The sequence below is a fragment of the Panthera uncia genome, chromosome E1 (genome assembly GCF_023721935.1).
Source record: "Panthera uncia isolate 11264 chromosome E1, Puncia_PCG_1.0, whole genome shotgun sequence".
Taxonomy (NCBI): domain Eukaryota; kingdom Metazoa; phylum Chordata; class Mammalia; order Carnivora; family Felidae; genus Panthera; species Panthera uncia.
The window spans coordinates 9,882,388-9,892,321 of NC_064814.1; the positions used below are offsets into that span (position 1 = coordinate 9,882,388).

The 9,934-nt window shown below is 58.5% G+C and overlaps 1 protein-coding gene across 1 annotated transcript; it reads right to left on the reverse strand.

Moving 5' to 3' along the window:
- Positions 1–865: 865 nt before the first annotated feature.
- Positions 866–2,821, reverse strand: NEUROD2 (neuronal differentiation 2). The gene is given in 2 exon segments (XM_049635939.1): positions 866–1,919; positions 1,921–2,821. Coding segments are annotated over 2 exon segments (1,149 nt in total). The 5' UTR covers position 2,821; the 3' UTR covers positions 866–1,670.
- Positions 2,822–9,934: the final 7,113 nt, after the last annotated feature.

Consider the following 9,934-nt stretch of genomic DNA (forward strand, 5'->3'; position numbering starts at 1 on the left):
GGGTCCGGCTTTGCATCTCATTTACATAAATATTTATTAATCGTCATTAAACTGAACAGAAACACGCAATGCACTTCGGGTGTCCGACGGGAGTTTCATCTTCGCTACAAGAGGAAGGTAAAATTGCGTGTGAGTGTGTGGGTGAGTGTGTGGGTGTGTCGCTTGTGGGTTTGCATTTTTGCATCGTGTGTTTGGATGCCTGATCTCCTGCCTCCGGTAGGGAGAGGTTCTCCTTTTGCCCCCTTTTCTGAGAAACTTCCAGAAGGAATCCTCAGCCCTCTCCCTGCCCACCTGCTAGCCAGAACCAAGAGGAGGCTTCAGACAAAAACCTCCTCTCCAGTCATCGGAAATGGCCGGCGCCTTGCGCCCACCGAGGCACAGTCGGGCAGGGGCGGGGCTGTCCCCAGGTCTTGGTCTCCACCCTCAACCCGGGATGAGGCTTGCCTGTGGGGAGCGGGGGGTCGGCGAGGTCTCCTCCCCTCTGCCCCCGGACGCCGTCGCCGGGCCTGCGTGTGCGTGCGGTGTGGTGTGCGTGTGTGTGTCTCTCATGCAAACCCTCCCTCCCCAAACCGACCCCCCCAACAGTTTGCCATTCCATACAAATTTGGAAACAGATTTTTAAAAAACAGCATGACGCACAATGGGGACGGGGCGGGGGAGGGCAGTGGCACTGGGGCCCCAAATCTCCGAGTCACTGATTGTAAGAACCTGGGGAGGGGAGGGGGCGGCGCCGGCCCCCACTTCACCAAAGTGCACAGATCCGCGCTTGGGCGGCGCGGCCCGCGGGCCGGGAGGGGCATCCCGGGGCCGGGCCGGGCCGCTAGGCTCAGTCAGAACCTCCTTGCATAGATATTTGTGTCTTTTTATTATTGGTAGTAGTATTTTTTGCCTTTTATTGCTTCTAAAAGTTCTTACTGCGTTTTCTCTCCGATCCGGACTCTGCGTTCGGCCTCCGTCGCCTCTTAGCTTTTTTTTTTTTTTTTTTTTGTATGTTTGTTTGTTTTTAAAAAAGGAAACGGGGAAAAACGGATTCTAGTTACAAATTGTCTTGGCCTCTCTCTTTCCTCTCAATCCACACTTCCTCCCGCCAAAATTAAAATCACGAAACGCTGAGACTAGGGGTCGGGGAGAGGGTGTTCCAGGTCCAGGCTGGAGCGCCCTGACTTATGCCCTCTTCAAGAAAGAGGGGGCGCCCGGCTCCTTTCTGCCACGGCAGCTCGGTGTCTGTTATAATAATAATGATAATGATGATAATAATAATAATAACAACAACAACAATAGAGGGAAAACAGTATCCCACAGCTCAGCTGCCCCCTTGCCAATGCCTTTGGGCCTGCAGAGGGGAAGGGGAGGGGGAAACCTAAGTGTAGAGGTTGGGAATGGGGGGTGGTCTCCAGGGAGTGCCCTAAGAGGGGTCCCTGGAGAACTACCCCTGGGAAAGAGGAGGAAACCCCTTGGGGAGAGAGAAGGCGAGTCCCCTGGGGTAATCGAGGCTCCTGGGACGGGCCACCCACTGGTAAGAGGACTGCACTGCCCGGGAGAGGGTCAGTACCGGCGGCCCGCTCCCCGCGCCCGGCGCCAGGATAGGTGGGGGTCCCCTTGCGCTCGGGGGGCTGGGGACAGGGGTGCGGGCAAAGGCAAAAGAAAAAGAAAGGGGCAGGCGCGAGGTCTCAGTTATGGAAAAACGCATTGAGCTCCTCGTACATGGGGCCCCGGTCGTGGTGAAGGTGCATATCGTAAGACAAGAGATTCTCCGAGTGGACGCCCCCGCGCACAGCCGACGAGCCAAAGACCAGCCCGTGGCCCGTGGGCCGCGAGCCGGGCAGCGCCGAGTAGTGCATAGAATAATGGTAGCTTTTCTCGTGGTCGGGCGACGAGTCCTGCTTGAGTGAGAAGTTGCCATTGAGACAGAGCGGGGGGGCTGAGCGGGCCCTCGTACTCGGAGCTGTTATAGTCCGGGCTCGCGCCGCCGCCGCCCGCCGCGGCATACAGCGTCTCGTAGGCGGCGCAGTAGCCGTGGGTCCGCAGGGCGTGCGCCGCGCCGCCGCCCAGGCCGCCCGCTGCCTGGCACTGTGCGCCCGCCAGGCGCGAGCACGGGTACGGGTAGGGGTGCATGGCAAATGGGCCACCAGAGCCGTGGAAGCGGCCCGTGCCGTCGGCGCCCTGCTCCGTGAGGAAGTTGCGCGAGTTGAGCTGCAGGCAGCCGGCCACCAGGTTGGTGGTGGGCTGCGATAGACCCTTGCACAGCGTCTGCACGTAGGACACCAGGTCGGGCCGCTTGCCGGAGCGCAGGATCTCCGAGAGCGCCCAGATGTAGTTCTTGGCTAGGCGCAGCGTCTCGATCTTGGACAGCTTCTGGGTCTTGGAGTAGCAGGGCACCACCTTCCGCAGGTTGTCCAGCGCCGCGTTCAGGTCGTGCATGCGGTTGCGCTCCCGCGCGTTCGCCTTCTGCCGCCGCAGCTTGGAGCGCTCCAGGCGCGCCTTGGTCATCTTGCGCTTCTTGGGCCCGCGTTTCTTGGGCCGCTCGCCCTCTGCCTCGTCCAGCCCTTCCTCCTCCTCCTCTTCCTCCTCCTCCTCGCCCCCCAGCTCGCCTTCCTCCTTGACCTCGGCCAGCGCGGCCTCCGGCACCTCGTCTGCACGGAGAGGGACTGGCTTAGCGGCCCGGGCTGGCCCCGGAGCCCCGGGCCCTGGCGGAGGCGGCGGCGGCGGCGGCGCGTCGCCCTTGTCGCTCCTCGGTTCGTCGTCGTCGCCGTCGCCCCAGCTGGCGAACTTGGGCACGTCCGAGAGGAGACCGGGCTCGCTGAACAGGCGGGTCAGCATGGTGCCTGAGGGCGCCCCGCGGGCGGGAAGGGGAAACAGCACTGAGTGAGGGGCACAATGGGGTCACGCCGCCCCCCCCCCCCCCCCCCCCCCCCCCCCCCAAGCCCCGGTGCCCAGGGTGCCCTGGATGCCCACCTCCTCCTCCTGCCCCGCCCAGAGCCGGCCCAGCCCTGCCCCGGCTACCGGCCCGGGATCTCGGCCCAGGCCCTCTCCCCAGCGCTGGGCCCCGGCTCCACCCCTTGCCTGAATGAGGGGCCGCTGCCCGCACTCGGGGCTTCTCCGGGTCAGGGCAGGGACCGAGTCGGGGCGTTAGGAAACAGACATCTTCGCCCGGGGAGGCGGCGCGCTCGCCCTGAACGCCGGTTCTCTCCTGGCGGTGGAGGAAGGCTGGGCGGCCGCGGGTGGGGACAGCTGCCCCGCACGGCGGCTCTGGCGGCCCGGGCCCCTCGACCGGGCTCCCCCACCCCTCCCGCGGCTCTCACCCCCACACTCCCTAATCCAATTTGCAACTTGGCCGCGCGCCGCCCTCGGCCCGGCCCCCACCCCCGCAGCCCCAATTCCAGAGGCGGGAGGATCGTCTCTAGCCGTTGCGTCCCCGGCTCCCGGAGCCGGCTCCGGGAGGCGAGGACCGAGGAACCCGGGCGTGGGGAGGAGACGGAGAGAAGCGAGCCTCGTCCGTCTCCCCTGCGGTCAAGGACCCCTTTACCCCCTTCAAACTGCCTCCCTCCTTCACGACTCTCCAGATCTCGTTGTATTTCGGTACTGATGGTGGGGGGGGGGGGATCGAATTTGTTTTCTTTTTTCTTTTCTTTTCCTTCTTCTTCTTCTTTTTTTTTTTTTGGATGGTGAAGAAAGGTCGCAGGTTCCTCCGGGACAACCATGCGGGGGGGGGGTCCCCATCTCAGCTTCTTTACTCCCCCCCCACCATGATCTTGCTTTTCTCCCCAAGCCCATCGCAAGCAGAGACGCCTCCCTCCGTAGCCCCTTGAGCTGCAGCCCCTAGGGGAGAGGGAACCCTGGGCGCCTCCGATGCCCACCCTATGAGGGGGCATCGTCCCAGGAAGGGGGGATTTGCGAACCCTCTTGTCGGCCGAAGCAGCCGCCCTCCCCACCCCCCCCGCAGCCGGCGGGTCAGATCTAGCTCCCTTTCGGACAACTTACCTCGGAGAGGAGTCAAGGGGAGAGGGGAGGGGAGGGGGGGGGGAGGGGGGCAAGAGAGAGAGGGGGGAGAAGAGGAATCTTCTCGCTTATTTCATTGTTCCCCCATCTTCAGGGAGCGGGGGCAGCGGCTCCTCAAGGCGGCGGGCGCCGGCGTCTTCAGAGCGCCATGCGAACCGCGGAGCGAGTGTGGCATCTCTACCAGGCGGGGTACCAGCCTCTATGCCAGGCCATATGGGCTTGGCACGTCACGGGCAGCAGCTATCACATGAGAGACGGTGATTGGCATGCGTCTGCATTGGGGGAGAGCCGGCTCCCCCGGGACCCGCCGCCATCTGTCACTCTCTACTCCAAAAAAAAAAAAAAAAAAAAAAAAAAAAAAAAAATTAAATAAATAAAGGAAATAAATAAATATCTCTGCCGCCCTCCCCTCCCCGCCCAACGCAGGGAAAGCAGGGATTGAGAGGGAGGTGGGAGGAGTTGCCCCCCTTGGATATAGAGCCCCCCCACATGGGAACAATGGGGTGACAAGGCTGGCAACTGGGGGTTCGTGGTGGCCCCCAATTCTATCTATGCTCTCTCCAGGGTCCTGCTCTGTCCATTTCCTCCCTTGCAGGCCCCCAAAGGTGGGTCAGGGACCAAACCTCAGGTCTGGAGAAGGGACCTCTATGCTTGCCCCCACTCCCTGGGAGGATCCCCTCAGTCACAAAGGGACAGCTGAGGCCCCCTCCCAGGGTGGGCGTGGGGGGGCGTCCCTAGCCCAACCCCATAGGTAGATGTTGGCACCATGCCATCCCTCATCCCTGTTTGCCCCTCCCCCACCCACCCTCACGCACACACAACATATGTGGCTGAACGAAATTCAAACCAAGGGAAAGACAGAGAAAAGGAAAGACTTGCCTGGATGTCTGTGCCTCTGCATGGGCGTGTGTGTGTCTGTGGGGACATGTGTGTATATCTGTGGAGTCAGCCTATGGGAGAGATTTCCTTGGGTGTTTGGGGGCATATGTATGTTGGGGTGGGGGTGGAGAAGAGCCTCTAGGATAAGCCCGTGTACCCACCATCAGGAATGAGGGAGAGGGTCTCAGTCTGGATTCCTAAACCAGAAATCTCTGGCTCACCCCCTCCCTCATGTCCTCCCCCTGCTAGACAAGCAACCATCCCACCAGTGGCTTTCTCTCCTGGCCTTCTGACTTACTTATTTAAGGGAGGAGGAGGGGGCTGGGCTGGAAAATGCCTGAAGTTCCTAGAGAAGACTCAGCATTCTCCTCCCCCTACAAAAAAATACTGAAGTCAACTCCAACAGTCTTGAGAGGGACAAAGGGGAGGTGAGTCAGACAGGTGTCTTGATAAAGAAGGAAATGGCTATTTTCTCTTACAGCTCACCTTTTAACTCTCTCACTGGGCCAGATACAGATGCAAATGGCATGAGTTGAGGGAGGTAGCTTTAGACACACACAGACACACATGCGCGCGCGCACACACACACACACACAGACGCACACACCTCTGTTCCTCACCCTGTGGTGCAGAAAGTAGAAACACACCCTGACTCAGACAGATACATGTGTGTGAGCAGGTAATCACAACCAGGTGAGAGAGACGCTTGCCCACACCCTGATTCAGCATTTGTGTGTTTCAGACCCACATTTCCTGTCCCTTCCCATCCTCCAGCTTACGTATGCACAGACAACTTCAATTATACATTAAGCACACACACTTGGATGTCAAGCATGTTCCAAGCACTGTGGTGGGTGCAATGCTGAGCAAGACAGGGGCTTCACTCTCCATCTGGGCACATACAGTTTTCTCCCTGGGGAAGCCTCCAGAGAGGACCTTGGGCTGGTAAGACACTGATTGGATGCTTGGTAGAATGAATCAGGTTTTAGACAGAGGTGCATACAGTAGCTAAGGAGGCCTTGGAGAAGGGGGAGACCGGTGTCTGAGGCTCTCAGAGATAGTTGGCCAGGAGCTAAAAGGAGCCTCAGAACGAATGGCCCCAACTCCTCCTTTTGCCAAGGTCTGTAGAGAGGGACTGTCTTTGTCCAGGAACACACGAAGGGAGAGCAGAACCCGACCTAGGATCCGGGGGCTTGACTCCCAGCCAAGTGCTCCTTCCACAACCCTACAGTCTGCCTCAGGGGTCTCCAAGGATGAGAAGTTGATGCTAAGTCTTCCACCATTCTTGCAGGGATCCTAGGTCTGGGAAGGTAAAATCTCACCTATGGCAGATCGTCTAGGGCACTCTGGGCATAGCCAGAGAGACAGAGGCCTATGAGGTGGGGTAGAGACTCAGGAATGCCAGCCAGCCCCTGTCCAAATTTGAGTACAGCCTCAAAGGCTTTATTGTCTCTTTACTGAGGGTGGGGTCTTCGATCCCGATAGGGGCCCCTTCTCCTCAAGGCCTTGGCCATGTGATATTTGAGTTACATTCATGTGCTTTGGACTCTGATTTCTGCCCAACCCCACTTACTAGCTTCAAAGAATGCTGAGTGCCTTGAGCAAGTTGCATAAGGTCTCTCAGTCTTGATGTCCGCATCTGTAAAATGGGGATAATTATGCCATACCTCCTGGAGTTGCTGTTAGTACTAAATGGGGTAATACACAGGGCCAGCAATATAGTAGGCATTCAACAAATGCCATATCTCATTTTTATTAAGGCACTTTGTAAACTGTAACATGCTTTACAATATTAATTTCTTGCACATACCCCCATACACATTCAGAATGCTTTGTCTATATAGGAATTGAGTTTTTGGTGAATTAATGGGTGAATGAATGGATGAGTAAGAGAATGAGTACCTCCTTGGGGGAGAAAGACACCCTCTGCCTTCTCCTTTGGACACTGAGGGATTGGGTTGAGCCACCTAGGGTCTCACAGACCCCTACCAGCTTTGCTTTCTACTCCAGGCAGGAAGCAATACCTTGCTCAGGATAAAGGAGCCCTTGGGAAGTCTTTCCATCCCTCCCAGCCTCCTGTTAAGAATGACCTTGGCTCTCTAGGTCTGAGAAGCCCCTCTTAACCCCCCGCAGGAGGAGACCTGGGGGTGGGGGTGGGTATACCTGAGGGCACGGGGAACTTCATCCCTCTTGGTCTGTTTCCTGCCCCTGTCTTTTCTTCCTTCAGAAAAATGGAACAAGTTTTTCTCACTCGACACGTTTCAACTTTTTTTTAGAAGATACAATAAAAAAACAGGGGAAAATTGGAACAGAGGGAGGTGTGGGATGGGCCGGCCTCAGACATAGGCTTGGAAGAGGTACAACACACACGTGTCCACATCCACACGAACAAGCACGAACATACAGAGACATACATGCTCCTCTCTGTTCACCCAGAGATGCGGAGATGCAGTGACGGAGAGACAGAAAGAGCCAGAAATGGAAGGAAGGAGACGGAAGGAGAAGGACACCCAGAGATGCCATCTGTTCCTCCCCCTGGCATTGGGGGAAGGGAGTTGGTGAGGGGCCTAGTCCCCTCTGGGTCTCTGAGAGGAAAAGGGGAATAGTGGGTACCTCAGCCAGGCCTGGAAGACTCCCATTTCTGCTGCCCACCCCCATGGAGGGAGCTGGGAGCTGAGGGTCTGAGGTTCCCATGGAGACATAGCCCCATCCCAAGGGAGGCCACAGTCTGGGCACCTAAAATGGCTGCCTCGGAGGGGTGGCGGCCATTTTGTGCAGGCTTAGGTCCTGATGGGGGGGCGGGGGGGGGAGACAGGCAGAGACAGAGGGAGGGGACAGGTCATTCCTGAGCAGTCTAGGGGAATCTTGCTCAGGGGACAGGATGAGTGTTCTGTAAAACTGGTCTCGTTACACCCCGGGCTCCACCAAAGTACAGACATACATATAAATCTGTAAAAACTCCACTCCATGCTGACACCCGGAAGGACACCTAGCCAGCTGCCACCACCACCATGCCCCAAATAAGACTGGTGGGGGCAAGTGTGCTGGAGAAGGAGACTCGATTTCCCACCAAAGTGCCAAGCCGTGGGGAGCAGGTGGATTAGAACCCAGGTGTCCGTTCTGTGGCGGAAGCCATCTAAGGCCACGTCCTGGGGCCTCCCCCCGCTGAGGTGGGCGGGCAGGTGAAGAATGAGGGTAGGAGCACAGTGAGGAGGGGGCAGCCTGTTCTCGTCACCCTCATCTCTGATTTGAGGGGAAGGGCAGGAATTTGGAGATCCTCTGAGGGCCCGGTGCTGCTGGCATTAGCTGTGCTGTGGGGGGAGGAGGAAGGGGAGGGGGCAGGCTGGCACTGCCCAGACGGCGCCTGTTCTATCCGTTCAGGATGCTTGAAGCTTCCTCCTGAAGCATGAGAGCACCTGCCACCCCCTTCCCCATCCCCCTGCCCCACCTCAAGTCCAAAAGGGCGTTGGGGGAGGGGGACCTGCCGCTTCTTCCTGGCTCTGGGGTGGGCACCTGCCCCGCTACCCCCTCCCCCGCCCGCCGCAGTGTTCTGGGGAGCGGCGGGCACGCCAGATGGCGTGGCTGAGAATGCGGCGACGTTGCCGGGAGGTGAGGGCTGGCACGGGTGATATGCGGCTGCGTGCCTTGTGGTGCCACGGGGGAGGGGGAGGGGGAGGACCAGTGAGGTGTAGCCCCCCTCCTCCGTGCTGACCTCCTGTCCTGACCTCTAGCACACTACCAGGATTCTCCTTTGCCTGAGCCCTGGGCTCCCATTCTGGGCCTAGGCCCCACCCAAAGATGGGTGGGCACACACCCATGGGGCCAGGCATGGTGCTGAGAGTCCTGAGGCAGAACACTGCTGCACCCTTCCCCCTCTCCACCCTGCCCCCAACCCAGGACAGAGGGTGATGGGGGAGACCTTCCAGTCCTTCTGAAAAGCCAGCCCCCTCAGGACTGTTCCCTTGTTCCAAGAGTAGAGTGGCCTTTTGCCCCATAACCTTTGACTTCTGGCTCCTGAGCCCTGTTTTTCTAAGAGTTGCTTCCCTGCTGGGCACTGGTCTCTGGGTCTCTGAGTCTCCCTTTCATCAGTCATCCTCATTCCTCACAAGGACGATTCCTGGAAGGACACCTCCTCCTGGGAGCCTTCCTGGAAACTCCCCAGGCAGGACAGCTTCCGTGCTTACCACCTTCTGTTAGGAGGATCCATTTACCCATCTGTCTCCCTGACTTGACCACAGTGGCTACTTGTTTTATATCTCAATACTCCAGTGCTTCACAAAGGCTGTAGTGAGTTGGCACTCAATAAATGCTCGCTGCATTAATGCCTGGCTGGCTAAGAGAGTTTGAGGGTACGAGCCTTTCTCCAGAGAATCTCCTAAAGCAGCAAGACCCAGGGTTCCTGGTGGAGCTCAGGACCTCCAGACCCCTCCTCCTGTCTTTTGCACAAATTTCATTCTGGGGAGCTGAGCTTGAAATAGGGGATCACAGATATCCCCCCCCCCCCAAAGTGGCCCTCAGAGGGCGTGGGTCATGGAGGCTGAGACTGGAGGAGCTTGACCCTCATACTGGGCACCAAGCTCTGGTTCTGAGGTCACAGAGGCCCCAAGGCGCCTCCCTCACTAGAGTGGTCCCTGCCCAGCTGTAGATCCCTTGCTGCAGCCTCCCACCTCTTGAAGCCTCAGAGCCCCTCTCCTTTCTACTCTGACCCTGCAGGAGGCAACTGTAATTCCCTGAGGGGGTGAGAACTGAAGTCCAGGGACGAGGCTGAGTCCCACTCTGACTGCCTTTTCTTCTTTGCTGCTGCTGCTGCCCAAAGCCACCCCCTCAATATCTCATACCCCTTCTGTCTCATGGGCCCTGTCCAGGCCCTCCTTCCCTGTGAAGCCCTTACTGCCCTTTGAGCTTCCTGCACAGGATCAAGGCTACCCATTCTGCCCATCCTATCTAAAAAGTCGGATTTCAGGCATCTCCAGTGGCTCATCACTCCTAGGAGCAGGCCACACTCCGTAGGGACACCCCCGACCTGGCTGCCCCAGCACTTGTCCCTGCCTTGAAC